Below are 13,061 nucleotides of genomic sequence, written 5' to 3'. Positions count from 1 at the left end.
GGCACTCAGCTTCTTGTACCCCCACAGGAAGGCGTTGTGGGGCTGCCCTCCAAGAGCAGCCTTTGCCCAGTTCCAGCCCAGTGCCTGCTTGGGACGCCCTGGGAGCCAGCCAGCCTTACCTCTCCACGGCTGTACCAGTGTAGGTGCGCCTCAAGCCCATGTCCATGCTCTGCAGGTGCGTGGCCAGCCTGTCTGCAGCCCAGCTAGCCTCCACCCCACCCCGCCGCCGGTTTCTTGTCTCAGCTAGGCTGGGGTCAGGCAAGGGGTGTGTGTTGCCCCCCACTCCCCTCCGAGCTCCTGGGGCAGAGCTGCTTCCTGCTCTGTGGTACCACCCTGGGGCCTTGCCGATCGGTCCTTCCCAAGGGTGGTGTCCATCTCCTCGACAGTGGCCTTAACCCCACACAGCGCCCACAAGGCGCCACTTTGAAAAGGCGATTGAGACACTCCCTCATGTACCCAGACTTGGCCAGCCTTCGCCTGTAAAGGAGCAGCTGTTTGTCTCTGCCAGGCCGGAGCCCTTCTTTCTCCCCCTGCTGTCCTCATTGGCTGGTCTCCTGGAGGGAAGGAGAGAGGGAGGGGAGGAAGGAGGGAGCGGCTATCTGGTGCCCTGGTTCCCACTTTCCCGCCCCATCTCTGCACTGCCCCACCATGCTTGGAGATCACAGCAGTCTCCCCACAGACCGAGCTCTGCTCAGCCAGCCCCCCAAAACTGGACTCAGCTGCAAAATGGTGCTCCAGGCAGTCGGCAAAGTGCTCAGGTGAACTGGGCAGGGGGTGGTGGGGGTGGTCTGACTGTCCCTAGTTCCTACCCCAGGTCAGCCTGGGGAGGAGTGGCTGTAATTGCCGCGCCTCCCAGCTAAGGTCCTGGTGGTGTACAGCCGCTGGGGGCCGGGGGGCTGGATCTGGCCAGGAACTTCGTTTGGAGCCAGGTTTTCCCTAAATGCCTGCACTTCTGTTGCTTGTGGGAGGGAGCTCATGCTCCTTGAGGGAGTGCAGCCCTGGAGGATCTGGATGAGAACAGGGGGCCCACAGGGGACCCGTCTCCCTTGTTGTGGCTAACCACTTTTGTGACCACGGCAGTCCTGCCTTGCCCTCTCCCAAGCCTGCCAGAGCGGCAGGGTGATTGTCCCGTTGTCCCCAAGTGGGATGACCGGAACCTATCCAGGAGTAGCCTTGTCCAGAGACCTGACATGGGCCACAGCTGTCTGCTCTAGGGACTGGGGGCTGCCAGAAAAGCCATTTCCGACCACTTTTTAAATTTCTTTTTTGACCTGCAGAGGGGTCTAGAGGAACTCACTCCAGTCCCGGGTCTATGTCTGAATAGAAGCCTGCTTCAGGCTCTGGGTCGAGCGAGTGCAGCCTGCTGGTGGGAGGGTGTGGGGGCGGCGGGCTGCAGCAGCAGGCTGACCTGACCCTCAAAGATGGGCAGGCCTGTTCTGGTGCAGTGGGGCTCCGAGGGGCGCCGGACACCTGTGCTCGCAGGAGTCAGGAGCACAGCCAGAGCCTGAGCCCAGAATGGGTCACACTGCAGACTCAGATCTGTCTTCCTTCAGTAAACATCTTGCATTTGCCTGAGACTTCAGTGGGTCATTTTTAAAATTGAAAGTGAATGTCTCTTGCTTTTCCAATTATGTCTTTAATTGTAACCAAAGTAAGCAGGCCTCTTGGTGTGACGGTCTGAGGGGAAGCCAGGCCCAGCTGGTGGTTCGTGTGGAGTGACCGAGGCAGTTCTAGAGTCTGTGTGTGTCTGTGCCTCTGACTGTCTGTGGGCACCTCTGGCTTCTGCCTGTCTCTTCCATGGGCTCCTTCCCCACAGCTGGTCGGTCACCTGTGTGCCACACAGGAGGACTCACAGTGAATTCTAAGTAGAAACCAGAGATCCCACCTGTCAGCTGGCCAAAGCTGTCCTTTCGTAATGTTAGGCTGTGAGATTTAGAACCGCTGGCAAGGTGTGGGTGCTCTCCTCCAGGTCTTTGGTTCAAATCAGGAACGGTGACCATCACTGGCAACGTGTAGGGAACCGTGGGTGCGTGTACTATGGGTGCGGGCACGCCTGTGCGTGTGTGCGTGGTGGGAGAGAGCCGAAAGCTGAAGCGGGTTCTGCAGAAGACAGAGGCAAGACTGACCCGGCCGAGCACCAGCGTGCCGCTGTGGGAGACTAGAGGCCCAGGCCCTTCTTACTGGGGGAATCTGAGAGGACTTCCCGACAGAGGTGACTTTTCAGCCCAGCATCAGAGGAAGAGCACTTACTTCACCAATGGAGAAGTGAAAGTAAAATTTGAACTCTGAGCATAGTTGGCCACATTGTGGCTCCAGTTGTGGGTCAGACAGCACGCAACAGCGCCTGACACGTGTGGACGTTGGGTCCATGGTGTCTGCCTACTTTTCTCAGTCTGCCTTGGCTTTTTCCGTCTTGGTGGGTCTCATTTTGTAGGGGACACAAAGGCTTATGAAAGCATGCATTGTTTGGGGGTGCTGACCTCCAGGCAGTTAAACCAAGAAGAGAAATGACCTGCTCGTCCCTCTCCACAGCATCCGGCTGGCCGTAGCCCGTGGGGCTTTGATGGGGGTCCCATGGGGGGGTTTCCTAGCTTTTGGTTTCCAAGGCTCTGCAACAGGAGGGAGTACAGTGACACCGGGGTGCTAGGAGTGGCAAGAACGTGATGCAGGCAGGGCACCTCCACGTGTCAGAGGTGGTTTTCAGGCCCCGCTCCAGGCCCGCTGCATCAGAAACTTGCGGGTTGGGAGTGGTGCCAAGCCCTGGTGTTTTCACTCGGCCCGGGGTTGAGGGACATGTCTGGCCCTGGTGGTGGGCCCAAGTGTGCCCTGACCGCCCAGGTGACAGGGCTGTCAGTGAAATCCCTGCGGAGCCTTTGCCCTCATCAGTGTCCTAGGAAGGAGGTCAGGAGGAGCCTGGACTTTGGGCCCTGCTGCCCCCTGGGGAGTGGGTGGGTCCTGTGCACACGGGACCCACAGGCCGCTCTTGCTGCACCCAGCATATGCCACCCCATATAGTTGCGCTTGTCAAGCCTGGGCCTGGGAGCTCCCTCCTGCGTTAGCCTGGTGTGGGGAGCAGTGGGCTGCACCCAGGAGGGTGGGCACCCTCGTGCTTTCTGAGTCCTCAGATGCCCTCTCCATGGGCCCCTCCTTTCCCAGACCACCACCAGCACAGGCTCTGTTTCCGTGGGAGCACTTTCTGTGGGGCCTCTGCATGCCATGGGTCCACTGTTCACGCATCCATGGTTCCTCATAACGCTGCTCCCCACCCCCGGATCTTTGGTTTCCATCCCATGAGGCTGCCTCCGCCACTGCCCACCTCCTCCAGGGTCAGCGTCTCCACACTTCCCTTGACTTCCTACATCTGCCCTGCCTCATTCCTGGCCAGAACCTCAGCTGTCCTGGGATGCTAGCATCCAGTGAGCACCGCAGGGGCCAGATTGGGGGACAGAAGGCTGAGCAGGACTCTGAGGAAGGGGGGGGGTCTCCATCTATCCTGCAGTTTCTTCTCCTGGTTCAGTGTGCCCCCCGCTGGGCGCAGCTGGCCCTGCTCTGTGCCTGGGGACCACCAGGCCCTTGCCTCAGCATGACTGAGGCCTTGAGGAGGCATCCGTGTTCTAAACCTGACAGTTACTGATTGCTCCTTGACAGCCCCACATCTGCCTGTGGGGGCCAGCTCTTGGTGGGGAGCGTCAGCACGGGGCACTCAAGTGTTTCCAGGCATTCCTGGGCAGGTGCATCCCTCACAGTGTATCTGCCTCCCTAGGGGAGACTCCTCTCCTGTGGCTGTCAGGCAGGCGTCACTCCCGCACCCTTGTGTCCCCTTGCTCGGTGTGGATGGGTTGCATGTTGGTGCCGGCTCACACTGAGCAACTTGAGGGGCCTTTTTGGTGGGACTGGTGGTGTGACATTGGACAGAAAGTGTGTCAGGCCAAGCATGTGTGGGGTCTGGGGACTCCTGCGGAGGTGGTAAAGGCGTCAGGAGCAGGGGAGGGTGAGGAGACAGTAGGAAGATGTTCTTGGTGGAGCCTGGGCCCCTCCCAAATGGGTGGTCCAGCCTTGGAGCCCACCCGTTAGACCAGGAGAGCATGTAGGGTTCTGTTGGAGGTTCTCTGCATGTGCCTGTAGCCATACCCCCCGCCCCCCGCAAGGTGCCAGCAGGCCCTGTGGCAGGCCACAGCCTTGTGTCCACCCTCTGGTCCGTTCAGTGCAGCTCCATGCCAGGGGCTCCACCTTTTGCTGCCGCTGTGGGGGTCCCAGCAAGCAGTGTGGGGGGAGAGCCAGAGAGAAGGAGCCCAGGCGTGTGGCCCCCGGGCAGCCCTCTGGGCCTTGGCTGGACAGAACCTGCTCCAGAGCTCAGTGCCTGTGGGGTGGGGGTGCACGGTCTTGTGCTCACGCGTGTGGCCACAGGGGCGGTGTTACATAGCCTGTTCCACCTGGAAGCCACAGGGCGTTTTCTGAAAGCTCGGGTTTGTTGCTGCCAGTGGCAGAGGAGCGGGGCTGGGCCAGGGCCATGTCTGCCACCCAGAGGAGCCAAGTGGCTTGGCAGTGGCCCGGACAGAACTTGGGGTGGAAGGGACCCGTGTGGCTGGGCTTGTGCGACCACTTCCACACAAGGGCCCTGGCTTGTACCCTGTCCTGCTGCCTTTGGGTCAGTGCCCATCATTGCTGCCTGCCTGTGGGACTGAAGGAAAGAGGAGCCCATGACCAGACTCCATAGACGTCTGCTCTGGCTGGCCTGGCACAGGGGTCATCCCAAATTACACGGCAGTCCAGGAGTCCCAGGCCGGCTCTGGATGATGGGGACAGGGGAGCTCAGGGGAACCAGCTTGGAGCAGTCGAGCTTGGCGGGCCTGGTGTGCACCTGCCTGTTGGGCCTGTTTGTTGCAGGAGAACAGGTGCGGACAGCAGCAGGGGAGAAGGGTGAGGAGGCTGAGGCCTTCTGACCACATACACATCACAGCCCACGTCTTCCCATGGCTGCCTGCCTGGCCCTTGGATAGAGTGGGCCCAAAGGGGCTCCCGGTCTCCCCTGGAGATGGACTTGCCAGCACGAGGGTGGCATCCCCAAGTGGGCCTGTGTGTCACCCTGGGCACGTCTTGCACCAGGCCGCTTCCTGCTGCTGCTCCACTAACAGCTGCCCCTGGGCTGGTTCTGATGTGTGGTCCTCGTCACTTTGTGACATGGCTCCTGGACAACAGGCCCCCACGGGCCCCATCCCTACACGTGTGGTCATAGGATCCTCTAGACCCCGAAGCTGAGGCCCAGCATGTGTGGCCAGCTCGGGGGTGGTCCTAGCCAGGTGTGAGTCAAGGTGAGGCAGGGGCGGGGGTCAGACTGGGCCTGGATGCAGAGTGGAGAACCTTCCCAGCAGATGGACACTTGGTGGGGGGTGAGCAGAGCAGAACCGGCTCAGGCTGAACGTGCGTCCCGTGGGCTGGCCCCTCATGCCTGGGGCTGTAGGCACAGGACATCTTCTAGGCAACTTCAGGCTTTCTGACAGGTCGGCGTGTGACTCAGTAGCAGAGACCAGGGTCAGGAGAAGGGCGAGGGGCAGGGAGCAAAACGGCCTGCCCACCCATTTCCTGGTGGAGCGTCTGAGTGCATCAGCAGAGCCCCTGGGCTCCCTGATCCCTCCCGTGCTCTGGGGAAGGGTGGGAGCCTCGCTGTCTTGGGCCAGGGGACCACAGGGCCCGGAGAAGCGTGTGTCCACGCTTGTAGCCATACCCCCCAGTGAACAGCCTCCTTCCCCCCACCCCCAGCCAAGGGGACCCCTGAAGTGCTCACTGCGGTTGTGTATCTAACAGAGATCAAGAGAGACAGAGACATCCACGCCCTTGCTCCGGGTCAGGGGTTCTGTCCCACCCTGTCCCCAGGACATTGTGGCCCTGCGTGGCCTTGGCCACTCCCGGTGGTGCACCGGGAGGCTGAGAACACGTCGCCTTTTAAGGAGAAGATTTGCTGAGAAGCTGAGGGAAAACATTTCCCTGGCATTCAAGGAGCATTTTTCCTTCCTGTTTCTCTTAAATAAACCACTAGCAACTTTTCAAAACAAGAAGAAAAGGACAGGGTCAGGGAGCTGCGGGGACCTTTGGCCCTTTTGCTGGAGCAGGGCTGGCGGGGGAGGGGCGCACAGGGAGCTGGGTGCCCGGAGCGCTTAGGATGGCCGTGTCCAGCTCAGCCACCGTTAGGCTGGGCCCCAGCCAAGACCCGCGGAGCGTTCCCATTTGGGCAGCTGGGCCAGACAGAGGCCAGCTGTGAGCTGGTCTGCTGCTCCCTCCGTAGACGCCGTAGGTGGGTGGGGCCGGGCCAAGTGTGGCGGCCCCCCGAGTCCAGGTCCTCAGCCTGCCTGCCCCCAGCCCTCCGGCCCAGCCAGCACCCTCCCAGGTGTGCAGGGGGCCCGTGGCCATCCCAACAGTGGTGCCTGTGGGTTTGCCGTGGTGGGGGCCTGCTCACTCCTGCCCTCTGCAGAGCAGGACTGGGGGCTCTGGAGGGTGCGTCTCCTGGAACTCCGAGACCCCTGGCTGCCTTATTCTGTCCCCAGGGCAGGTGTACACACTTCCCCTGAGTTTCTGCTCTCGGCGCGGGGGTGACCCCTCCTTGAGAGTTTATAGCCAAAGGTGGCCTTTTCTGGTCAGTAAGACGTCCTGACAGTATTGATTTGCAGTTTGTTTCTACAAGTCACAGTGTGTACCATTAAAGAATTTAGTCGTCCAACTAAGAACCAAGAGACTCATTCATGTTATTAGGCATTTTCCTTCAGTTTCTCAAACTTTCCGCCAGGAACCCAATTCTAACCCTTAAAAGGTTGGGGAGTCCTTGCATGTGCAGGAGGACTGTAGCGTTGCTCTGAGCTGCTCCCCAGATGGCGGGGAGCCTATACCCTCCTACACCTCCCTGTTGGGCGGTTGCTGCTGGGAAGGGCCATGTCTGCACACGGCCCTCCACTGGGTCCTCTGTTCCAAGGCCCGTGTGCCCAGTGTGGGCTCCAGTGTGACACTCAGTGACTTAATGACAGATCCGGCCTGGGCTGTGTTCCCAGCTGGGGGCTCTGGGCCACCGTGTTGGTCACTTTTCCCTCTTAGGGGACGTTCCATCTTGTTTGTGGACCTAGGTTGCACACACCATGGCCCTGGCTCCGGCCTTTGGGCGGCTGGCAGGAGACTGGTTTGAGGCCCACGGCTCCCCCACCAAGGAGGGGGCCTCTTCAGCACCGAGAACTTTGGTTTGTGGGCTAATTAGGTACCGATACTGGATTTGAATGAAAACAGACATTTCAAATATATGTATTTAGTCCTATAAAAATAGCTATAACAAGCCCATTCTGTTTGTATGACAGTATATTTTCATGGAAAGTAACTATTTTTGTAAATAAAACAAACAAACCTTTTGGTGCAGAGTGGTCATTTGAGCAGATCTCTGTAATGCCTGGCCTGGTTCATGCCCACCTGTCTGTCCCTGCCCAGATCCTGCACTGTGTGCTTGGCACGGAACCCAGGTGAGCAGGACAGGGTTGTGCAGGGGAGCCCCGTGTCGGCACACGGCAAGGGCTCTGGAAGGCCAGGCAGCCAGATCGGCTGCACAGAAGGGTGGGGGCCCTGGGCTAGGGAAACTCACCCCTGTGTCCCACCCGGCAACCCCGCGGGCCAGGGTGGCTGCAGTGTCATCCATGGGGATGGAACCTGACTAGTGTGGTCACCACCCCAGCCCTTCACTGGGCCCAGAGCTGCCTGCCTGTCGTACATTCCAGGTTTGGCCCTGCGGCATTGGGCCTCTGGCATGTGTCTCTGCATCCCACTTGCCCCTTGTGGTGGCAGGGAGCTCAGCTGGTCAGGCCATGGGTCCCTGACAGTGGCAGGGGAGGACAAAGGCAGCTTCCTTCCGTTCCTGGCACCAACTGGGAACAGAATCTCCTGGGGTGTCTCAGGAAGAGCCCCCCGGTTGTCCCACTGGCAGGGACAGCCCCGCTCATGTCCTAGGACCTGGCTCGTGGCCTCCATGCCTGTGTTTGTCGTGCAGTGACCCTCTGCTCCCTTCTCTCTGGCAGAAAGTCTAAAGCAAAGCCCAATGGAAAGAAGCCTGCTGCCGAGGAGAAGAAGATGTACCTGGAGCCAGAGTACACCAAGTCCAGAATCACCGACATCGGCTTCAAGGAGCTGGTGGTGCTGCCCCGGGAGATCGACCTCAACGAGTGGCTGGCCAGCAACAGTGCGTGTGGCATGGGGTGGGGAAGGGCACCACAGTGGCTGCAGGTGGTCACCTCCTCGAGGACTCCCCGGAGCTGCAGCCCGGCCCTGCAGTGCACTTAGGGTCTCCACCGGGGAGGGTACCAGGGATGGGCCGCCAGTGCCAGGGACTGTCTGTGGAGCGGGTGTGCAGCTGCAAGGCCGGCAGCGCCAAGGTCATGGGAAGGCCATGACCTGTGGGAGGGGAGGGTGGCTCTCACCTCCACGCGCTGGGCCGGCCTGGGGCTCAGGGCTCACAGCATGTCTGCCTGCCCCACCCCTTGTGGAGGGGACTCCGTCTGGATGGCCGCTGGCTCTCTGCCCAGCTTGGCGCTGTGCAAACACATGCCAGCCCACAACACAGCGGCTGGTGGCCGTCTTCCAGGGCCAGTGCTCTGCACTGGGACGTGTGTCTCTGGTCTGTGGTGCGTGCTGGCTGCCCCAGGGCCCACAGGAAGAAGTGCTGGGCCTCCTGGGCCTGCAGGGCACTGGGATACACAGCAGTGCTGCAGTGGTGGTTTTCACGCCTGGTCCTTCTCTTCTCTCACAGCCACCACGTTTTTCCACCACGTCAACCTACAGTACAGCACCATCTCAGAGTTCTGCACGGGAGAGGCCTGCCAGACGATGGCCGTGTGCAACACGTGAGTCTCTGCCGGGCTGCAGCCCAGCCCCTGCACCATCTCATGGCACCCGTGCGGGGTCTCCTCTGCTGTGTCCTGGCTGGGGCTGCACCTCCTGTCCCCGTGGGGCAGGGACACAGGAGGCAGAGCCCAGCAAGGGGAGGCACTCGGTGGTGTGGGTCCTACTGGGACACGGGGTGCCAGGAGCCAGCCAGAGGCTGGTGGCCGAGCTCCTTGGGGGTAGGGGTGAACACGCCTAGGTTGGTTTCCTAAGACAGCAGAGCGTCGTGAATTCACTTAGTTGAAGGATGGCTTTTCCCGAGAGCTCCCGCCCTGTGGGAGGGAGTGAAGAAGGGGACAGCGAGGGACGGGGTGGAGGAGGGCACTCGCTGCCTTCCTCGTTGGCTGGTTTTGTGGGACCGGGGTGCCTTCTCGGTGAGTTTTCAGTGGGCCTTGGGTGCTGTTCGTTCTCTTCTGGAGGCTTGTGCACATTCGTGTCTTCAGTAGGCAGGTACCCCAGTGGGGCTTCGAGGCACCTCACTGGATTTGCAGTAGCTCCTGACTGGGGTGTGGGGAGGAGAGCCCCTGCACGGCACAGGCTTGCCTTTGGCCTCTCATAGCAGAAGGGATGGCAGGTGGCTTCAGACGGGAGGCCAGGTGTGCTGGGGCTCAGCCTGGGGCTGTTGTGACTGAGGAGGCGGCACGGAAGCTCCTTTCTCACACCTCCTTTTTATTGTCGGGGCTGCAGGTCAGGGGCCAATGCAAGTACGCATGAGCTGCTAGCCCCTGCTGGCGAACACACATTTTGTGTGCTGTCCTGAGTTCATCCTGCCCACAGATGCTGCTGGCCAGGCTCCTGGGCACAGACCCAGCTCAAACGCAGGCAAGTGGAGCTCTCCTGTCACTGAGAGCCCACCGAGCCTTGGCACAGGCCTGGCTCTCAGCCCCGCCAGGCCCCACTGTTGTGGCCCCAGCAGGTCAGAGCTCAGGGCTAGGTCCCGTGCGAGCAAATGTAGACAGTAGTTGGCTCTCCACTCTGTCACCCAGAAAAGGCCACTGATGGGAGCCCAGGCATTACATGTGTCCCCATTGGCCACAGGCAGGGATGCCCCAGCGGAGGTTGGGGCTGGTGAGCTTGGAGGACAGTGATATGGGAGGGAAGTGCCCTCGGTAGAGTAGACTGCCCAGCGGCAGATGCTGGAGGCGGGTGAGGACGATGTTTTAGAGCTGCCGTGTGTGTGGCACGCTCAGGAGGACACTTGCTGGCCCTGCCCGACCCAGAGGTATCAGAGGTGGCCTGTAAGGCAGGCGGGTGGGGAAGCTCGTCTCCTCTGCTCCCATGTGTCCTTCGGTATCCCTGTGTTTGAGAGGAGACTCCTGGAAAGCACGCAGAGCTTGGTGTGAGACTGGGGTGCCCACTTCTCGTTCTTCTCGACTGCAGCTGCTTTCACAGGGTCTTTAGGCTTATGGAGCCTGGCGTACTGTACTGCCTTCCTAGCAGTTGTTTGATGTCAAATTAATTGAAGAGAAGAAAACGGGTTTACCAGGGGTCCCAGAGCTGAGTCCTGCCCCAGGACCAACATGTCTGCCTGGGGCCTGGAGTGGGGCCTAGACATGGAAACCAGAGGGTCGCGTTGGAGTCCCAGAGGTGACGTGAAAGGGCCACGCGGAGACTGTATTTGAAGAAATAATGGCTGAAGCTTTCCAAGCTTGGCAGACACAAACCTACAAATTCAAGGAGCTGAATGAACTCCAAGTAGGACAAACTGAGGAGTCCATGCGCAGAAACGTCATCACAAAACTGGGCAAAGAGAAGGCCTTCCCGGAGCAGAGCCAACCCTCGAGAACACGGGCGAGTGACTGCAGCGCTCATCAGAAGCCTTGGGCCACAAGGAAGCCCTGCCACGTTTGTAAAGCGCCGAAAGGAAGGAGCAGTCCACCCCACAGTCCTCCTTCCAGCACACATGTCCTTCAAGGGTTTAGGTGAAATACGGACCTTTCTCAGATGGTGGAAGACTAAGAGCATCCACAGCCAGCCGACCTGCTGCTGCAGGGAGTCCCAGAGCGAGGGGACCGGACCGTCTGTGCAGGACGAGCGACAGGGATGGACCTGGGGACTGGCCCTCTGGAGCGCTTTGAGCCACACCCATGTGCTGGGTCACAGCAGAGGAGCCGGCGGTGGGCTGGGCTCTCGGTGCTCCTGCCGGAGTGGTGGGAAGTTGGTGCAACGGACAGTGTGGAAAGCAGGCGGAGTATGTATTTTATACTCCTGTGAGCAACCTCTGAAAAGTTGTGTAAATGATGTAGTCGAAGTCGTAATGGGTAAACTGAAAGGAAGGACTAAAACATGACCCAAAAGAAGGCAGGAAAGAGGAGATACTAGGACGAGAAGCAAAAGGGACAAGCGGTAAACAAAAGATGGTAAAAAATTCAAACACACCAGAAATCCCATAAATGTCAGAGGGCCAAATAGAGCTCCCAGAGTCGGCCACCAGCCGTGGAGGCTGTGCTTCCAGCCCCGCGGGCGCCTGAAGCTCCGGACTGCATCAGACCCTGTGGTAAAATTGCATTGATAAATTAGGTACAGAGATAAGTAGTGATAAAACGGAACAGTTACAACAGGGTGCCGTCACGGAAGCTACGTGAACGTGGTCTGTCTCTCAAGGTCTCTTATTGCACCGTACCCACTTTCTTCTTGTGATAGCGTGCGACCATGAGATGCCCACATGGGGCAGCGAAGGGGGGTACTGAGGCAGGCGGCGTGGTACGCCATTCTATCGTTCTCAGCCTCTGACGCTGCGTCCGAAGGAGGAGCAGTGTCTGCTTCTGGACGGCGGCCGCCACGAGGAACTGAGACCAGGGAAAGTGAAGCCACAGGTGAAGGGGCTCCACTGTGCAGGAGTGGATTTCTGAACTGAGCCAACTGTAAGCGTTCACGAAATGCTTCACGTGCATTGACGTCTGTAGGTTAAAACTAAAAGGATAGAGAAGCTGTATGCACAGAACAGCAGGAAGCTGCAATGGCTCTGTGAATCCCAGATACCGAAGACCTCAGAGCAAAGTAAACCACGGGGGATAAAGAAGATTGCATATTTACAAGAATCAGTTAATCAAGAAGTATTGATCTTAAATGTGCACCAAGTAGCCGCTTTTACACAAAATAAATGGACAGAACTTAGAGGAACGGAGAGAAATCACCTCAGAGTGGGAGACTTCAGCTCTCCTCTTTTGGAGGCAAGACAGAGCTGGTGGACAGCAAGTCAGCAGGGATACAGGACGGAATGGCACTGTCGGCCAGCTGGGCTGGATGCATTTCACCATTGGCAGCAAAGGACGCGTTCTGCTCAAGTGCGCATGGAATGAATAGTCACCAAAGGAGATGGCATCCCACCTCACAACAGCCCTTCACAAATTTGAAAGAATCAGAATCGTACTACGTTCCTTATCTGCCTGTCATGGGATTAAACTAGAATCAGTAACAGAAAGATAACAGGAAAATCTCCAAACACTTGGGAATGAGCACGTTTCTAAATAATCCCCAGGTTAGAGAGGAAGTGTCAGAGGGAATTTGAAACGTTTTAAGCTGAGCACAAATGAAAACGCAGCGTACCTGAATTTGTGGGACACAGCAAAGCTTTGAGGGGAATTTATAGGGTTATGTGTTTATTGTAGGAGAAGGATCTCAAATCGGGAACTAAGCTTCCATATTAAGAAACTAGAAAAAGAAAAAATAAACCCAAATTGAGCAGAAGAAAAGAAATAATGGAGTAGAAATCACTGAAATTTATTTCTGAAAACAGGAAAATCAGTGAAACCAGAAGCTGATTTCTCGAAAAGATCAATAAAATTGATAGGCCTTTTACAAGATGACAAAGAAAAGGTGCCGTATAAGGAATGAAAGGGGTGTCACTGTAAACTCAGCAGATACTAAGAGGATATTAAGGAAACATACCAAAAATCCCTACATACATAAATTGGACAGTTTGAATGGACCAGTTCCTTAGTAGGAACAAAACACCAAAATTCACTCAAATGGACAGTGCTGTACAGCAAGAAACCAGGAATGAAAGGCATCCACGGTGCAGAAGAGCTAGAAGTGCCCCAATTACTGTATACGGCATGGTTGTGTAGAAAACCCCGAGCAGTGTACAGTTGGAGCCCCAAACTAAGAGAACCGCACCATTTACAACAGCCCCACAGACGACGAAATGCTCA

The 13,061-nt window shown here is 58.1% G+C and overlaps 1 protein-coding gene across 2 annotated transcripts in view; it reads left to right on the top strand.

The window, feature by feature from the left end:
* Positions 1–13,061, top strand: part of MOB2 (MOB kinase activator 2) — a 77,534-nt gene that overhangs the window by 59,275 nt on the left and 5,198 nt on the right. Inside the window, exons 1-3 of one of the 2 annotated variants that reach the window (XM_088017737.1) lie at positions 7,408–7,496; positions 8,046–8,206; positions 8,774–8,867. In XM_088017737.1, coding sequence (XP_087873863.1) covers positions 7,423–7,496; positions 8,046–8,206; positions 8,774–8,867 — 329 coding nt within the window. In that variant the 5' untranslated portion in view covers positions 7,408–7,422. Of the gene's footprint in view, positions 1–7,407; positions 7,497–8,045; positions 8,207–8,773; positions 8,868–13,061 lie in introns of those variants that run through there. The other variant, XM_028094249.2, reaches the window with a different exon arrangement.

Source organism: Eumetopias jubatus, unplaced genomic scaffold (genome assembly GCF_037043125.1).
Source record: "Eumetopias jubatus isolate StellerSeaLion01/CBP00866 unplaced genomic scaffold, mEumJub1_p1.0 scaffold_13, whole genome shotgun sequence".
Taxonomy (NCBI): domain Eukaryota; kingdom Metazoa; phylum Chordata; class Mammalia; order Carnivora; family Otariidae; genus Eumetopias; species Eumetopias jubatus.
This window is presented reverse-complemented; position numbering and strand designations above follow the sequence as displayed.